This window comes from Alternaria hordeiaustralica (assembly GCF_023758085.1).
Source record: "Alternaria hordeiaustralica strain BMP 2776 chromosome Unknown scaffold_18, whole genome shotgun sequence".
In the NCBI taxonomy this organism is placed as follows: Eukaryota; Fungi; Ascomycota; class Dothideomycetes; order Pleosporales; family Pleosporaceae; genus Alternaria; species Alternaria hordeiaustralica.
Window position 1 is genome coordinate 146,630 of NW_026056790.1, and position 18,629 is coordinate 165,258.

General features: G+C 55.1%; 5 protein-coding genes across 5 annotated transcripts in view; 1 reads left to right on the forward strand and 4 right to left on the reverse strand.

Moving 5' to 3' along the window:
• The window catches only part of J4E84_007774 (uncharacterized protein), a gene marked incomplete at both ends in the record, with an annotated part of 29,657 nt that extends 21,801 nt beyond the window's left edge, over positions 1-7,856 (reverse strand). The window contains one exon of the mRNA XM_049390354.1: positions 45-7,856. Within this exon, the coding sequence (XP_049241814.1) occupies positions 45-7,856 (7,812 nt within the window). The remainder of the gene's footprint in view (positions 1-44) is intronic.
• Positions 7,857-9,084: 1,228 nt separating this feature from the next.
• On the reverse strand, positions 9,085-10,127 carry J4E84_007775 (uncharacterized protein; the record flags this gene model as incomplete). Its single annotated transcript, XM_049390355.1, has 2 exons — positions 9,085-9,974; positions 10,073-10,127. 2 exons carry the CDS (start codon positions 10,125-10,127, stop codon positions 9,085-9,087), a joined length of 945 nt encoding a protein of 314 aa, XP_049241815.1.
• A 374-nt stretch (positions 10,128-10,501) lies between these two features.
• Positions 10,502-12,638, reverse strand: J4E84_007776 (uncharacterized protein; the record flags this gene model as incomplete). The annotated part of the gene is made up of 2 exons (XM_049390356.1): positions 10,502-12,316; positions 12,366-12,638. The coding sequence occupies 2 exons, from the start codon at positions 12,636-12,638 to the stop codon at positions 10,502-10,504; spliced, it is 2,088 nt and encodes a 695-aa protein (XP_049241816.1).
• A 1,880-nt stretch (positions 12,639-14,518) lies between these two features.
• J4E84_007777 (uncharacterized protein) lies at positions 14,519-15,286 on the forward strand (the record flags this gene model as incomplete). The annotated part of the gene is made up of 3 exons (XM_049390357.1): positions 14,519-14,579; positions 14,631-14,966; positions 15,018-15,286. 3 exons carry the CDS (start codon positions 14,519-14,521, stop codon positions 15,284-15,286), a joined length of 666 nt encoding a protein of 221 aa, XP_049241817.1.
• Positions 15,287-15,549: 263 nt separating this feature from the next.
• On the reverse strand, positions 15,550-17,319 carry J4E84_007778 (uncharacterized protein; the record flags this gene model as incomplete). The annotated part of the gene is made up of 4 exons (XM_049390358.1): positions 15,550-15,863; positions 15,913-16,693; positions 16,744-17,112; positions 17,170-17,319. 4 exons carry the CDS (start codon positions 17,317-17,319, stop codon positions 15,550-15,552), a joined length of 1,614 nt encoding a protein of 537 aa, XP_049241818.1.
• Positions 17,320-18,629: the final 1,310 nt, after the last annotated feature.

Sequence of the window (18,629 nt, forward strand, 5' to 3'; positions counted from 1 at the left end):
CATTGCGAACAACGGTGCTATCGCACATGAGAAGAGCGATGTACCTTGTCATCATAAGCATCCGTCCTGTCTCCGTCTCCTCTCTCGCTACGACTGCGGCTGCTCCTCTTTTCGCGTCGACTACTGGTCGAGATCGTGGAGCGCATGTCATCATCGTCTGAGCCGCCGTAGGTAGAACCGCGATCCGACCGATGCTTCCGTCTACGATGTTTGCGTTCTTCATCGTCGTCGTCCTTAGATTTCGAGGACTTGCTTGAAGCTTCTTTCAAGTTCTCCCTCGACTTGCTGCCGAAAAGGCCCAGGAAGCCACTTGGACGTTTCTCCTTCTCCCTCCTTGAGCTGCGATCCTCGTCTAGATCTGGGATTGAGGATACGACGGATACCATGTCATCATCTCGTTTGGATCGTCTCCGGGAGGACTTGCGATCATCATCGTAGTCGCCGAGTTCGGAAGCTGCTGTGGAGCGTGATCTAGTCTTGGTCTCGGGTGATGCGTCTCTGTCGCCATCCCTTCTCCTGTGCTTGCGTCGTCGCTCGCCAGTCTCGGAGATGGCGGATTTCGTGTCCCAGTCGTCAGCGCCCTCATCAGCCTCATGATGGCGATGTCTTCGCCTCCGTTCTCCACCCTCTTCAAGATCGTACCCGCGGTCGTGGCTCTTCTCACGTGTCTCGGACTTGGCTTCGCGACGTCTGCGGCGTCTCTCCTCGCGATCGGGGTCGTCATACTTGTAGCTCAGAGAAGCGATTGAGCCCACATCGTCATCATCGTACCTGCGTGGTCTGTCGTCGAAGTCATCATCGTATCTGTCATCGACATCCTGGTCGCGATCGTTTCGTGAGTGCCTGTCCTTCGCCTCCTCGTTGAAGTCTGCGGGATAGAATCCATTCGATTCTTTTTCGTTGCCCGCCCGGCTCGGCACATCGTCGGGAGCATAGTACCCAGAGTCGGTTACGTTATGGGCGGTGACCGGATCATGAGCCATCGTGAACGGCGCTGCGGTGGGAACCTTTGGGGCCTCGACCATCGTTTGGTATCTGGAAGGATCGGGAATGGTGCGGGCGTTTATGTAGTCGTCATACGTCGTCTCGGTCCTGAGAGGAGAACTGATGCTGGGTGACCATTTGCCGCTGCTGTGTCTTTTCTGGACTTTCGGCCTGGGTGTCTTATCGGCCAGCTCCTCAACGCCCTCGAATGCGTAGCTTGGGATTGTTACATTCTTCTCATTTCGTTCGAGTGCACGTGCGCCATTCGGTGGAGATACAGGAGAGTCGCGTGAATGGTGCTTCTCTGTGGACTCAAGATCCTTCCTGGCACGCTCGGCATCCGAGGCCATCCTGTTTTGATCCTGGTTCATGGTCATACCCATTAGAGCAGCGAAACCACCGGCCATGGCAGCGGTGGAGGCTTTACTGCCGCTGCTCTCACCTTGTCGTGCGGGCTTCTTAGGAGGACTAGGGGACTCTTGGAATGCTTCTCCTAGACGTGGTGGTTCGGCAGATCGAGATGGCTCAGTTGAGCGAGAAGAGTCGGCGAATCGTGAGGTTTCAGCAGACCGAGAGGGCTCAATATCCCTGGGATCTCGGGAGGGCTCAATGTCCCTGGGATCGCGGTCCATGACCGGGCTTGATGGCGGACTGGGATCACTCATCTCCCAAGTGTCCACACTGGCTCGCTTCGATGACTTGGACTTCTTCTTCTTGTCCTTCTTCTCCTTCTTGCTGAGCTTGGCCTCTGGCTCGGCTTCCCTCTCTTTCACTGCAGGTGTTGGCTCTCCACGTCGAGAAACATTCTGCATAGCTACAACTTCGTCAGTATCGTTAGCCTTGTTCTTACCCTTTGTGTCCTTCGTCGCGGACGATGCCGGCGGCTCTTCTGCGAACACCTCAGACTCAGGTATGTCGTCCCAGCCGCCGGGCATGTGCATCGACACTGGCGGTGTAGGAATCTCGCCTTCAACAAAGCCAGGTCCCACTGTACTCTGTTGGGGCGTCCTCCACGCGTCGCGCTCTGACTCAGGCTGCCAGTATGCCGTCTGAACGCTGCTCGTAGATGGCACAGCTGAGATGATGGAAGGAGTGACTGTGGAAGATGGCGCAGCAGAGATGATCGATGGAGCGATAGTTGACGGGGCCCTGTTTCCATCAGAGAACGGGTTGCTGAGGGAAGACGCGGTAGGATTGCTGAATCCAGCTGCAGTAGCATTGCTGACAACAGTGCTGACGGTAGACGCAGTTGGATCGCTGAAATCGTAGGAAGTCGCACTGCTGAGGTTTGATGCAGTCGGGTTGCTCAGGGCAGATGCAGTTGGATTGTCGCGTCTGTAGCTACGCTCGTCCTCTTGATCTCGTTGATCTCGGGAAAGAACCGCTGCAGTCGTTAGTGCTGCTGCTGCCGCCGCTGCAGCTGACTTCTTCTCCTTCTTGTTGCTCTTCTTGGAAGCAGCATCCACGACACTGTCCCAGCTGGAGTCCTTCTCGTCCCGAACGTATTGCGTGCTTGGTGCAGTCTCCTTGCTCTCGGGGACTCTTGACATCTCGGGGCGGTAGGGTGTGTAGGTGGATGTCGTCTGTTCGGGCTTAGGCGGCTCGCGCTCGACCGTGGCTTCACGCGACCTGAGATCGCCATCTGAGACAAATTGCTCGCGGTAAGATTCCGGAGTAGGTACGTCAAAGTGGTGGAACTGGTTCTCGCCCCAGCTTACCCTAGACCTTGCTCGGTTCGATTCGTCATCTCTTGGCTCGCGTCTAGTCTCTCTAGTCTCCCTGATAGGCTCCATTGCTGGTGATGGAGGGGCAGATGCACTGCGTACAGAAGGTGTGCGACTACCGGGAGGAGTAGGCAAGATGAGGTTCAGCGATGGAACTTGAGGTAGCGGTTGTGGTTGAGAGGACCGACCATTTCTGGTGGCAGTGAATGCGTACGACGGAGGATAAGGAGGGAGCTTGGGCTGGCTGACAGGATAGTCTTCCCAGGATTGGTAGATGGGTAGATCTGGAGCACCCTCGTTCGGGTCTACTGGGCGGACCTTGGGCAGGTTGTCGTTGGCCAAGAGCTCTTCCGGTGCGAAGAATTCAGCTTGAGATACTGGCTTTGCATAGTACCTTTGTTCCCAATCTTGAAGGACTTCGCGAGCCTCCTGGCGTGAATTGTCCTTCTGCTTAAACATATCGGGGTTGAAGATGTCCTCGTCAAAAATGTCCTGCTTGACTTTGCTGGGTTCGATAGTCTTGACGCTGGTTGGCTCCCGCTTCTTGCTGCTCTTCGAGGATGAAGCTTCACTCTTGCTGCTCTTGGACGAAGAAGAGTCGTTCTTGCTGCGCTTCCACGAGGAGGATTCGCTCTTGCTGCTCTTCGTTGAAGACGAAGACTTGCTATCGCGCTTCTTCTCGCGCTCCCTCTCCTTCTCCTTGTCCTTGTTGTCCTTGTAGTCCTTGATCGCGGCAGTTGCGATTGCTGCTGCAGCACCAGCAGCTACTGCGCCAGCAACGGAAGACTTCTTGTCAGACTTGAAAGCCTCGCGTTCGCGGTCTTGTAGCTCCTGCTCCTTGCGTTGTACAACGGTGGCAGTCGAAGCCATTGAATCTCCTGTTGGCTGCTGTTCAAGCTTCCGAGCCCGGTCGCTCTCGTATCGGTCGGTGTAGTCCTGAGCTTCGCGTTCCCTGCGTCGGCGCTCCATGTCCTCTTGAATCTCAGCTTCACGTCTCGCGGCATCGATGCGCTCAGCTTCTTGTTGTTGAGATTCACGGCGCTCTCTCCGTTTGCGCTCAGCCTCCGCAGCCTCGATGGCGAGCTGACGCTGGCGCTCCATTTCGGACATCCGTTGATGACGTTCGCGGTCTTCGGCTTCCCGAGCGAGGCGTGCCTGGACCTCTTGCTGTTCGCGACGGCGTTCGTTCTCGAGCCTCGCCAAGCGTTCGATGTCCATGAACTTGCGTGCCTCCTCCTGCTGCCGTTGCAGCTCCAGGCGACGTCGCTCGTCTTCATCTCGGCGTCGCGCTTCTTCTTGGCGTGTCGTTTCCTCCAAGCGGAGCAATGTCTGCCGGCGGTCTTCTTCAATCCGTCGAGCCTCATCCTCTTGTAGCTGCCGTTCTCTGCGCAGGCGATCCTCTTCCTCACGGAGCGCAAGTGCCGCTCGCCGGGCCTCTTCCTCTTGTCGCAGCTGTTCTCGACGCACTCGGTCTTCCTCTTCCCGACGCGCCTCGTCCTCGCGTCTCTGTTGTTCTCGGCGACGCTCGGCCTCCTCGTCTAGTCGCTCCTGCTCCTTCCGCCGCTCACGGAGGTCCTTCTCTGCCTGCTCTTGTGTCAGGTTGAAGCGAACATTGCTAGACGCGGACGGCGGTCGGCTCGGAGGTCGGTCGGGGTGTTTCATCGCAGAAACTGCTGCAAATCCGGCAGTCGCTGCAAGTCCAGCAATAGACGCATCTCGCTTCCACGAGCTTTGGATGGGAGAAGAGTTTGCCCGACGGAATTGAGGATGCTGAGGATTTTGAATGATAATGTTTTGAACTTGAGACTGCGTGGGATAAGGGGGTGGGTAAGGTGCTGGTGGGAAGTCTGAAGGACCTGCTGTGGTGTACGCAGATTGTGATGGTGCTTGTGTTGAGTAGATGGCGCCGGGGACTTGCTGCACTGGCTGAGGGTGTTGAATGGGGATGGGACCAGGTCCTGAGGTGACAATAGGCTGATTGGTGACGATAGAGCTTGTACGGCGTGCATCGAACGACGCATTGGGGTCATGGGGTGCGACAGGATAGACCGACTGCAATGTTTGGGCGCTACTAGACTCGCTGTCGTGGTGTCCATGAGCAGCTCCAACAGCGGCGCCGGTCAAGGCACCTGCTGCGCCAGCTGCGGCAGGCCCAATGAGCGATGTACTAGCGATGTTGTCGTAGAGGTTGTTGGAAGATCTTCTCTTCTTGCCAAAGCCCCATCGCCAGCCCCATTTGTTCGTACCTGAGTGGTTAGATCCGATAGACTCGTTGCTCTTGGTCTTCTTCAGGGAGTAATCGCCGTATACAAGACCGCCATCACTCGAAGAGTCGGAAGTACCATCGTCTGGCAAGTCCTCCCACTCGTCGTCTCCATAACGGGACGCGGGCCGCGAAGAAGTTTGACTGGTCTTGCGACCAAGACGGTTCTCCTTCACAGCAACGACCTCGTTGTGGCGTTTGCCCTTGCCGGCCTTCGCGGCTGTGATAGCAGCAGCCGTAGCGCCAAGACCAAGTAGGGAAGCTTTCAGTCGCTCATCCGAGTTTCGTCTCTTCGGCGACGATCGTCTGCGCGTCCTCCTTACGTAGCCGGTGCCGAATGCCATCTCGGAGTCGGATGAGGATGTTGAAGCGTTGCTGAAGCTGAAGAAACCCTTCTTCTTCTTCTTCAGGCTATTGGCTGTCTTCACTCGCTTCTCCTTTGGTGGAGGTGCAGAGAAGAAGCCTCCAAGGAAGCCACCCTGGGACTCGTGATTCTGGCCTATCTCGATGACAGAGGCTCCGGATGTTGAGCTTCGAGATGCTTTGTGTCGTAGTGAATGCGATCTTCTCCTGCGACGCTCATCGTCACTGCTGTCTCTGCGGTGATGAACCACTTGGACCCTCTTCGGGGACCTGGATCGGCTGTGCTGCTTCTTCTTTGTGGCTGCTCCAAGGGCGACTCCTGCAAGACCTGCACCAATGGCAGTGCCGATCAGGCCTGTCTTGCCGCGTCCTGAGTTGGAGCTTGAAGTTGAGCTTGAGCGAGAACGGCGCGACCGAGACTGGCGGCGAACAACCTTGTGATCCTTACGGTCCTTTTTGTCGCTCGTAACGCCTACGGACATGACGGAAATGCGGTCAGCAGAATGGCTCCGGTGGCGGATGCCAGAGCTACCGTAGCTGTAACTCTTGCGATCCCCTGATCTGCTGCGGCTGTGTCGTGAGACCCTCGACCGACCGGACTTGATGCTGTATGTGTCGTCGAAGTCGTCGCGACCCGCGCTGAAGACAGCCTTTCCAGCCTTGGCAAGGCCAATGCCGCCCAGGCCTGCAGCTACCCAGCCCGCGGCGCTGCTCTTGTTCTTGCGACGCTCCTCACCCGAGGAGATTGAGCCCCAAGACTTCTTCTCCTTGAGCGAGTATCGAGATTGCTTCTCAATGCCACCAGTGGGTCGCATAAACTCATTGGATCGCCGTTTGTAGTAGTGGTGCTTCCGTGGGGCGTCCAGGACGGAAGAGCGAGGGTCAAAGCAACCCTTGCAAACTCCAATGTACTCGGTGTACTCTTCCATCTTCTGCACATCTTCGTAGTCTTTCCACCAGTCGACAAACTTGGAGACAGGCCCAGTGTGCTGATGCTGGTGAGCCATGCCGCCTGAGATGTATGGACTGGGTGTAAGGCCATTTTGATGGTGTCCGTTGGGGCCGTGTGTCGAAGGGTGATGGTGTGTGCTGTGCGAGTGTGTGTGGGTGTTGGAGTGGGTGTGTGAATGTGAATTATGTTGGTTTAAGCCATAAGCCGCCAGTCCTGCGGCGCCAGCAGCGTACAGTCCAGCCATGCTGCCAGACGAGTGCTTTTCTGGCTTGGCTGGCCGAGGTGGCTTTGGAGGAGGCGCGCCTTCCACGCCGTAGGCGGCGGCTGCAGCATAGGGTGGGAGGTAGCTGCCGTCGTTGGCAGCGGTATTAGAAGCATTAGATCCCGGGCCGTACATGTTGTACGTGGAAGCCGGAGCAGCCGGGGGGGTATTATTAGTATAAGAAGAGTATGATGTAGAAGGGCGAACATTCGATGAGCTGTAGCTCGTGGTGTGTTCGTGATTAGAGGAGCTGTGGCCCATGGCATATCCCAGGGCAGCTCCGCCGGCCGCAGTAGCAGCTGGGCCGAAGGTGCTCGACTTGTTGGGTCTCGACGAAGATGCGGGTCGCGGTGGTTTCTGGGGCGTCGGGGTGTCGTCGACGAAGGCACCGGGCATGGACGAGCTCGATGGTCGTGGAGGCCTGGATGAAGAGCCATTTGTGCTGGGCCCGTAGAAGTCTGCAGCGGCGCCCGATCCGGTGTCGGCAACCGGGTTGGGCTGCGCGGAGGCAGACATGAGATGGGGGGTATCCTGTCCTATGATGACAGAGGGCGGCTGGGGCCTCACGCCAGGCTGTTGGTGCACTGACTGGCCCTGGTCGTTGTAGAAGTCGGCAGCCGCTCCGAATGGATGGCCGCCAGGGAGCGCGCTCGAGGTGTATCGCAGAGGGTCCTGGCCGGGGAACTGGCTCTGCACGTGATCGTCCATGTCGTCGTGGTGTGGTGGGTGGCTTCCTACTGGCAGAGCGCCCGACATCATGGGCGCTCCTGCCTGTCCTGGGAACTGCGAGAAGCCGTCGCTGCCAATCTGGCCGCTGAAGCTGCGCTGGACCGACTTGGGACTGTCAACAATCTCGCCCCTGTAGCCGGCGCCAGTTTGCGACGTGCTGCCGGACCGCACTGAGCGCGTCGAGCGGCGCTTCTCGAGCTTCTTGTCCTTGGCCTTGCCCGTCTTGCGGTCCTTGTCGTCGCGCAGTGTCGAGCTGGACGACTCGGCATAGCTGCTGCGGCGATCGTCGCGACGCATGTTGTCGTCGTCGTAGGGACCGCTCGTGTTGTTTGTTGTGGCCCGTGAGCGCGGCATCTCGTCGAAGGCAGTCGTGAAGGAGGCAATCGAGGACGCGGAAGGCGCAGTGTCACGTTTAGATGAGGCCGATGTCGATGGCTTGCGCGTCGTCGACGATGACACGACGGAGCGGGCGTCTGGGTCGCGCTTGGAACGCGTGGAGTCGCTAGTACGGCGGCGGCGACTTTCCTCGTCCTTGTTGCTGTTGGAGGCAGCAGAGCTACCGGTCAATCTGCTCCACATGATGGCGCAGGACTGCAGTCAGGATCGCGGGGGCGCGGATGCGTTGTTATTACAAAGTGGTGCTGGCAATGGGTCGGGCGCAAATGAGATGAGTCTCTTGGTGGGATATGCTGGGTATATCGCTGCAGACAGTCGCAAGTGAGAGAGAATCGTTCAAATCGTCATGTCGTGATGATATAGTACAGGTTTCCGATGCAGAATGGCTAGGAAAGTATGCGCGCAATGCCCAAGGACAACCAAAGCAGCCTCTCGCGGTACTAATCGCAAAGATTGGTGTGGTGCAGAGCAGCTGAAGTGCTCGGCTTGGGACGTAAGCCCCAGCAACCGAGTGAGTTGGCGGCAAGGGTTAGCTCGATCCACACGGGATGGAGGCGAGGCTGGGCCAATAGCTGCCCGATGGCAAACGCTTCTTCTGCGGATCTTTACCGGGGCTTCTTCCGGGGCTGTTCTCGCTGTCATCGAGAACATGTTGATCAAAGTGAACTGTGCAGCCTGGGGCGCGGAAATCTAGGCTTGTGGTTCTGGCAGTTAGTAGTAGCTCTTGCTGCGTGTTGCGAGCTCCTCCCACGACCTTCATCGGACACAGTCAGGGCGCGCGGAGATTTCCGAGGCCATCAGTGTAGTTATCTTGCATGTTCAATGTTGGTTAGGCCGCCGAAATCTTTAAACCCGATCGTTGATAGTCAAACATCACCCAGTCGCATCGACAAGGATTACAACAAAAACAAGGCGCGCGTGTGACATTGAATCCATTTTTGCATTAATCAGGCTTGTGCGACCTGTGTGCATCTATTCGCGACTGTGCTATGCAGTCCTTCTGAGGAGCCACTCATTACACTCCACATGTTCCTTCACGTTTCTGCACGTCCAATCCATCATCATCTGCATAGCCTGAGTCATCCGATTCGAATCCAGAGTCTGATGATGCATCCAAATCACGACTCATCATTTCCCAGGTCTCGCTTTCTTCTGGGAGAGTTTTCAAGCTGTACAAGCCATATGAGAACATCGCTTCTTTTAAGCACTGCGCCCTGGAGCAGCGATCGGGGTATTTCATGATTTCCAGTAAGCTCCGTGCGATGAGATCAGGTTGTGTTGTGCTCTGTCCTACGTCGCGTAGTATGCACCAAAGGACCTCCGCGCCCCGCTCGTGGAACAAGCGGTCTCTCATAGCAAGACCAAGGCCAACTTTCCGCTTCTTATGAAGCTGCTCGAAGTCTCGGCGCAACTAGGGCCGCCCACCAGCCATCAACATCTGCCGTATTTGCAGGATTTGGGCGCGGTGCTCTGGTGCCAACTGGTCAATCTGCTGCTGCGACAGCGCCATGACTTGGGCATACAGCGCCTGCTGGTCCATTCCAGGCGCTTGTGGTTGCTGTTGCTGTGGAGGCTGCGCGTACGGCTGCGCGACGGGTGGCTGAGTTTGGGGAGGTGTAGGCGCGACTTGTGGTGGGTATCCGGGGTAGTTCACAGGCGGTCGCGCAACTTGCGGTGGTGGCTGCTGTACTTGCTGAACAGGTGGAGCCTGCGCAACTGGGGCAGGCGCGGCCGATGTCTCCACAAGCGAGGTCAGGATTTGTGGGTCGACCAGCTGGAGGAGCAGTAGCGACTGAAAGATGGCATAAGCCAGCTGAGGCGCTTGTCGCAGCAGCTCCGTCGCCTTTGCGGGGTCCGTCATGACAAGGCCTTTCATCTGCGAGAGGATATCGAGGAGCTGATCGGGAGGGAGTGTAGAGAGCGTGCGCGAGATGGCATCGGGGCAGGTGAGGTTCGGCGGCAGCTCGACGCCTGGTGGAAGAGGGCCCAGCGCGCTCGACGGTTGCGCCGGTGCTGGTGCTGCGGGTTGTTGGCCGTTCATGGCTGGTTGTGTAGTCTGGTCGCGGTTGGAAGGCGCGTTGTCGCCGGAGCCGCTCTCGTTGGACCAGTCGACCCTCAGCTTCCTGCCCATCAGATCGTAGTCGTTGAGGTTGCGCACGGCGGAGGCTGCGGCGTCAGCGTCGGCGAACTCTGCGAAGCCAAAGCCCTTGGGGCGCCCGGTTTCCTTGTCGTACACCAAGCGAAAGTTGAGGACCTGTCCGACGCGCCCGAGGGTTTCGATGATGAGCTCTTCAGTGCCGCCTGGGTTTGTTAGCTCGGCTTAGGGATACAGTGGTGTTAAAGAGGCAGATTTGGAAGATCTGGCGTCAATGTAGGCGCCAGGGTGAGCAGTCGCATACCGTAGGGAATGTTGCCGATGAAAACAACTCTGCCCGCTTTGTCGTTGGGCGCCATCGCTTTGCAGACTCGATATTGATGAAGAGATCGCTGGAAGGTACACGGTGAAAGAGGGTCGGGATATCGCGGGAGATCGAGTGAGTGTTTCTTTGAGGCTTCGAAGGTTCCGCGAGGCATGAGCTTTGGACCGTGACTAGCGCGACTCTGGGCTTGGCGCGTCTTACCTGCTGAGCAGGCACACGACCAACTCTTCCCTTCCAAGGTTGGACATGGTTTGTCCACAATTTGAGCGCATTTTACTATATTGACATTCTTTTTCATGCTCGTAGCTTTGCATCGATATCAATCTTGGCTCTGGACGATCGCATGGTATCTCACAAATAATTTTCGCAATGTTTCGTGATGATGTTCAATTGGTGAAAACTACAACTCTACAACTTCGCCGCCGACGGCGCACAACACGTACCGTCCTCACCAATCGTCGCAGTAACACTAGGCTGCTGGTGCTGCTCGCTCAACAAGCTGCTCTTGTTAAACGCCTGCTCACTCGGCGGTACATCCAGCGCAGGGTTCTTATCGAAGAAGTTGACTGGCTTCATATGGATCTTGATGATCTCGCAAGGCATAACGGGGAAGTCCTCAATACGAGGCACGTGGTTGATGCCCGCTTGGATGTAGACGACAAAGTCCGTGTCTTTGACGCTGTCGTTCCTCTCCGCCCAACTCCGCACTCCCGTTCCACCACGACTCTGGTTGGTGTAGGTACCGCCTGCGTACAACTCGCCGTCCTTGTGCTTGACGACGTAGATGTTGTGGTCGGAGAATTCGGCGCGCTTGTAGTTGAAAGAGTCCTTGTCGGAAAGGATCTTTTGGAACGGCGGCGCTTGGATCTTGTATGCGACTGGCTTTCCGTTGATGGGATTTCGCACGTTCGGGTTTTGGATCTTGAAGGTGCGGTTGTTCTCGTATGCGATGTCGTAGCCGCCAGACTTGTCTACAACCGTCTCTTGAACGTAGTAGCCAGTACCGTGGGGGTTGAAGTCTGAGCGCGGCATCGGGAACGCCTCGTCGTACACGAGTCTGTTGTCATACCCGTCTATCATGGGGTCGACGCGCAATGAGAAGATGTGTTGATGGTGGACGGCAAGTACACCGGGGTGCACGACTGTACCGAAGGGCACCTCGACACCTTCGTCAATAGGCTGCGTGCTTAGGATGCCAGTAGCCCTGATTTCGTAGTCGACTTCTCCGGCCTGGTTGAAGATGAAGGCTAGGATATACTCGTAGTTGGCTACGGTAATGATGCTCTGGAGCACCAACTCCCGGTTTCGAGCGACGACTGCGCGGCCGGTGCGGTAGTTAGTGTGCTTGAAACCGATTCCAGCATCTTGCTCGTGGACGCATACGACGTTGGGCATCTCCACAGACCCACCGTGGTTGTCGGCGAGTACGGCAGAGAGATAGTAGATGGAGCCCAGACAGTCGCAGCCCAGCTTGAGGTTGTTCGCCATGATACCAGCACCAACATCGCCCAAGTCGAAGGCGCTCTTCTTATGGTAGGGATGACGAGGGTCGGCGTACGGAATGTTCATGTCTGAAAGGCTCATTCGGTAGAACAAGCTGCGGTTGTCGTAACGGACATCGTACAGTACCATACCTTCACGCTGGTTGAAACCAACGCGGAAGTTCCATTTCTGCCATGAGATGACATTTGATGTGCCTTGCTGTTCGACTTGGAAGCTAGCACCTTCTGGCTGGATAACATTAAGCGGCTTAAGATCGGTCCGCAGTTGTTGGGCCTCGGGTATGTACTCGTTGGGCGGTTGGATCTTGTACTTTTCAACCGGCTTGATGGTGTTGTCTGCACCAGTCGGTAGTATATCAACGCGAATGACCTCCATCTTCTCTGTGCTCACCACTGGCGAGATAGGAAGCGGCATTGCGTAGTGGTTGGAGTCGGCTTCTGATGAGTTCATCGGGTCCCTGAGGTATAGGAAGCATTGCCACAGCCTATCTTCGTCTCCAACGCCGTCGGACCCGTAGATCCATGGGTCGCTGATTACTACTGTACCTTGGGGGAGCTCGAGCTTGGCAATCTCCGCTTGTACTTTCTCATCGGTCAGGACAAGTTTCTCGATAGCGACGATTTCATCGCCATCCGCGTTGGCATGGACAAAGGGCCCTAGAAGGACGTTGCGATCTACGCGGCGTGAGGTCAAGTCCACAACAGCCTCGTGGAATTTGTTCTGCCGACTTATTAGCCGCGAAGCATACTTCCAACATCTTTGCACATACGGTGTTCCGGATGTAGTAATTGACAAAAGCTTTTCTCGCGATTGATGGAAGTGGCTTGCCGCTATGCTCAGCCTCCAGATATTTCAGTGCCTCGACTTTTGGTGGTTCCTGCAGCGTCACGACCTTGAAATGCAGGTCTGTGTGCGCTGGCCATGAAGCTTTGATGATTGCCGCAGCATCTTGGAGTTCTGATGCCGATAGCGGGGAGAATGGATGAGCAGATACCGATTTCTCGCTCCGCGGACTAGGATCAGTGGCGACTTCTGCAGACATTTTCTCGCAACGAACAATTGAGAACACGAAATCGACGAAGAGTTGAAAGATGGACAGTAGAAGAAGTTGACTATGGAAGGATGGCTTATAACGCTCGAACTACCGACGCTGTTGCCCTAACACAACATTCGATGTGATAAGACTGTGGATCTGGCGTATCTTCGTACAGTTTCCGCATGGACTTTCCGTGTCAGTACTAGGCGTATGTCGATGGCGACGCGACGTGCAACGGGATCACGTGTCGTACCCCGCTTCCCGACCTTGGAAGGTCCCAGCCTTGGAAGTCGCTCCCATGCCCTCAACGTGGCAAGCTTCCAGCGAACGCTCTCGAGCTGTGCAATTTGGGCCTCATGTGAATTTACTTGGTCCGATAACGATATTCCAGCTACGTATGTTGAATGAAGCTCTACCAAGGCATCTAGCGCTGTCGCGGAAGCCAGGTAAACCTAGGAACCACAGGCGCGTATCTCCAAGATATTTCGAAGCTGATGCGTTACCTTGCTTTATACATAGGGGTACAAATCCTATTCCAGCGCTTTTGACATAGCCTGTACGGCGCAGCGAGCATTCGTACCTGGCTTGCGCGACAGAGTAACGTTCGCAGGGGGCTGGGCCTCACCAAACGCGCCTGCTTGACTACTCCGGTGACGCGCCATCACCTGCGATCTCTTCAGCACCACAAACATCAAAATGCTGGAGATCTGCTGTTTCTCGCAACGAAAGGAAAAGTGTATGCGATAGCGAACCTTGGAACCCACTTCTAGAGAACTCACATCCACGCTGCCGACCTGGCACAGGAAGAGCGGGCCTTACTCCAGATCCACAGGGCAAGCGAGCAACCCTTTGATTTCCAGAGTTGCTTTTGTCCAAGTTCGCGACAAGAGATGGGAAATTGACCAGCCACCCGCCACATCGATTGCTCGATCGACCTCGACGAGACGATGGCGCCTGCATATGCAAGACCTTGCACAAAAAACCTTTCAGCAAGATTAATATACAAGTTCTCAGGTGCCTGTTTCAAGCGATAGAGGTTGTGGCAATCATCACCTCGTTTGTCGTTCGGCATCCGGTTGCGTCGATTGCATGACTCGGCATGAAACATCTACGCCGTTGCGAGTCGTTCGCACAAACAACAACACCTCAGACGTTCAGACAAGACTCATATTTTGCCGTAGTACACCGGTGTACATGTGCGACAACCAGTTTGGGTGGACATTGTGGATCGGTGTTGTTTCCTTTTTCTTCACATCGCCTTAAGTTCCGCCCTAGCTTGGACCATGGTGATTAAAAACATATTACCCCAGATATTAATCTATCCTAGGCGTCCAGTGTTGTACAGTTCCAGCAAATGCGCCAGTCTCTAGCTCCGACGGATAGAACCCACAGTCGTCGGCACATGCGCTTTTCCTATTCGTCGGGTATGCACATTTCGTGCATGCATGACCAATGACCTGCAGTCCTGCATGTCAAGCCCCCATACTCGCGATATTACCTGCCATACCATCACTTGTTCGCCTCGTCGAAGGCTGTCACAAGGTCGTTCCAGAAGGAAAATTCTACGAACTGCCACCGGCAATGAGTATCCACACTCCACCTCACGTCCCGGGTTCTTTGCCGCCCTGCGGTACCCATCGTGCCTGTCCTGTGACGTTTCTTCATTTCGAGTTTCATGCTTGGGCCAATCATGGCTTGACGTTTACACTCTCTGGTCATGTCCTGCGTGCTGCAATATGGAGTGGTATCCATTCGAGGCGTTGTATCTGTGAGGAAGAACATATATAAGAACCGGGGACTTTGCTCTCGTATTCTCTACCACGATCATCAGTACCTTCGAGTTCATTCGCTATCCTCATCAGTCTCTCACTTACCAATCTCACATTATGAAGTGTGTTGCTATCGCCACCGCCGTTGCGGCCTTTGCCAACGTTGCCTCGGGTCACTGTATGGCACTTCACCACTCATTCTGCACCAGCATATACTAACAGGTACAAGACATCTTCCAACAGCTCACCGCCAACGGTGTGAAGGGTGCCAACTTCCAGAACATCAGGCCCGTTCCCAACAACAGTCCCGTCACCGATCTTGCGGACAAGAACCTGCGATGCAATGCTGGCGGTAACTCGGGCAGCGGCACCACCACTGTCTCGGTCGCTGCTGGCTCCACCGTCTCCTTCACCGCCGACCAGGCTGTCTACCACCAAGGTCCCGTTACCTTCTACATGACCAAGGTCGACTCTGCCGCCGCCGCCGATGGCTCCACCGACTGGTTCAAGATCAAGGAGATTGGACCCACCTTCTCCGGTGGCCAGGCCAAGTGGGACATGAGTGGTAAGTCACAAACTACAACACCGTACCGGAATCTATCTAACAACGTCCCAGCCACCTACTCCACCACCATCCCCTCCCAGATCCCCGCTGGAGAGTACCTCCTCCGCATCGAGCAGCTCGGTATCCACAACCCCGGCAGCCCGCCCCAGTTCTACATCTCCTGCGCTCAGGTCAAGGTCACTGGAGGAGGCAGCGGAAAGCCCTCTCCCACTACCAAGATCCCCGGCCACGTCAAGAGCACCGACTCCGGCTACACCGCGAACATCTACGCCAACTTCAACTCCTACACTGTTCCCGGTCCCAAGGTCGCCACCTACTAGACGTAGGTGGAGCTGAATATGCGATGGATTGGGCGCTAGGATCGTCTTCTCGCAATCACGTTGAAGCTTGATGTGCTTCATTCTACTTCTATGTATATACCTATAGCATGAACTATGCACATATTGTTGCAATTCTCTGATCTAGCTTGTCCTTTGCTACTGTGTATGTTCGTCATGTGTCACTCTAACAGAAATCATCGAGGTCTGGGTCTCTGGACAATATAAACTTTTTCGTTGTAGATATTACGGATAATCTCCGTAAACTAAATAACCCACTTCCTCCACCACGAAAGATTTTGTTCCACCGAGTGCAGAATCTCCGCTTTCTCGCGGTCAACGTCCGCAATCTCCGACAGGTCAACGTCCTGCAAAGCAATGATTCCCGATCTCGCGTAGCAGAAGCCAGCAACCCACAGGAAAATAAAGATGGGTATGTCGACATAGTACGTGAGGAAGGTGCCCACGCTCCAGCGACCGGGGAAGAAAACGCTATATCCTGAGAATAAGATAACAAGGACGAGCGCGCCCCCAGTGGCCCAGGCGAGATATGGCTGAAATGGGCTCTTGTATGCGAGACCTGACAATATCAGCATCGTCTCCTCTTAAGCCAATGGTGGTGAACTTACGGTCTCGGCTGACACCTTGCACCTTCAATGCGTAAAAGAACCTCAGGTAAGTAACCTCAATGACAAGCCACCCAATCAATCCAGCAATAGTTGTAATATTGACGAACCATCCGAACACGACCGATGAGTTGCTCCCCAGACTAAGATAGACAAGTGGCATAAAGATGAGCGAAGCTCCGATCGCCAAGTATGGTGTTCCGAATCGGTTTGTACGAAGCAAGACACGGGGAGCTTGTCCATCCTCTGCCAGGCCGTACAGGGTCCTTGATGCAAGGAAGACGCATGCAGAGCCACAGCTAAAGGCCGAAGTGCATACGATGGCGTTGATGATCGAGGGCAGAACGTTGATACCTGCGCGCTGGAACGCAATGACGAAAGGACTCTGCTGAGCATCACCAGTAGAGATGCCAAGATTCGGGTCGTTGAATGGTACAAGCATGCCAACGATAAAGATGCTGACAACATAGAAGATAAGTACTCTCCAGAACGTCATCCGAATCGCATTCGGAATGATAACTCTTGGGTTCCTTGTCTCGGCGCCAGCGATGGCGACAACCTGGATGTTCGCGTAGCTGTAGGCAGCTGATATCAAGGAGCTCCAGAACCCGAGGAACTTGCCAGTGTTACCAGGGACGATGTATTCGTTGAAAGGACCGGGGTTCTTCCAGTACCGAAAGCCGATTCGATCTCCACTGGGGGATCCTCCAAGGTCTACGACTAGGCCGGCGATGATGAGACCTATGATGAGGAGGATCTTGAGAGCTGCGAAGAAAACTTCGCTCTTTCAATTGTTAGATATATGAGCCAAAAGTAGGTTGCATCAGGACTCACCTCGCCATAAACCTTCACCCCGCAGAAGTTGATGACCACGATGATCACAATAAACGCCGAGTACCAAACAGCAGGGTTAATGCTGTTGTCCCAGAAGTTGATCAAGGTTGCCGCAGCGGCGAGCTCAGCTGGTGCTGTGATTGCCATGGTGTACCAAAAGTTCCATCCGGTTGCGATGCCGAGTGCAGGTTGCACGAACTTCGTAGCATGGCGAACAAATCCTCCAGTGACCGGCATGAATGCCGACATCTCTCCTGCAGACAAGGCGACGCCGCAAGCAATTAATCCCATGCACAGATATCCGAAGAGAGCGCCGACTGGACCTGCGGTAGCGATGGCCTGGCCGGATGCTAAGAAAAGTCCGGTACCCTAAAGTTGATGCATGAGTATGGCGATTACAAGAATGCTTTGAAGTGTTTGACATACGATCATGCCAGCTATGGCAATCATGTTAATATGGCGACGCCCGAGATCGCGTTTGACCTCATAAGTCGTACCGACGGCTCCATGTTCGACGTCTGAATTTGACGCAGAAGTTTGCGCAACTTGCGTAGCATCCTTCTTTGATAGATCCATGATGATGCTCTATCGGCATGGGAGCGCGCAACGGTTCCTACAAGTACCAAGCCGAAGCGGGAAGCTTATCTCACTTAGCAGTTCGGCATCTACGGGGGATTCAGTGACTCCGTAACCGTTGATAGCGGGGTTCTAGTTTCTGATAGGGGCTGGTCAGGGCGCCCGAAAACCGGCGATCGTGCTGGGGTGTCATGAAATGCCGGCTGCTATCTGTCATGCTTAGAACGCCGGTGGCCCCACCCTTCTCCAAACGGGGAGTCAATAGAATCCAAGAGACGGGATGAGCGTGCAAAACATCAGCAACGCAAACTTCCAAAGGCAACAGAATGTCATCGGCCAAGGACGACTCTTTCCAATTGTACGACTTGCGGGTTGAGGTGGTTTGTCCGCCAGGCGAGCGTATCTTGTGTGGAGCCAAGGAAGGAGACTACTTTACTGTTCAAGGAGAGATGCTTCGTCTTCCCGAAGGACAGGGCATAAGCTTCTACAGCTTAGGTGAGTTGCAAGCACAAATGCTTCACATTTCAAGAACTGATAAGGTTGGCATTTCAGCGGCAGTACTGCCTCTGCTAGCGGCCAAGCAACGACCAACTCACGCGCATGATTGGATGTCCACGGATGCATTGATCGCATGTCCGGATCCGAATTGTAAATCTCAGCTCAAGATCATACGAACCGGGTTGCGGACCTTCAGTCATGCGGATACCACGGTGGTTGGTCTGGAAGGAAACTCTTGAGCTTTGGAGTGAGATATACGCATGCCATATCTGTTTTCCGTGCTTCACTCGGCGCATTGACTATCACGAGATGGTCTTAGGAGCCTTGGCGGGGATGAATGTGTAGGTGTAAGGGTCTCAAGCGCACACCGAGCATATGTTCGTAGACGTGTTGTTGCGCTCAACACAGTCGCGATATCGATCTATCCAGCTTTTGAAGCGTCGCGGCGTCACTAGAGGCTGCGAACAGCTCTCTAGGTAGTCCCAATAAATGTCACCAGTATGACCACCGTACCCATCATCGTCTCCATCGTTATGCTAAGAGCTGGTGCACCAGCCCACCATGCCCTCAATCGCGCGACGATGTTTTTATCTCGCGGCACATCCAGGACATGGAAGTGACACGCGTGTAGTAGCTCGGTAGCCTGGATCGTGAGGATTGGGAGCGACGGTGCGGCGATGGACGCTGAGGCGATGGCCGATAGGCGCGTGGTGCGGGCATGATGCGCGTGTTTGGCGGTGATGTCAGCCGTGGCAGCCGATGTAGGCGCTTGCGAGCGTATGCCAGTTGCTGATATTTCGAAACCCGCAAGG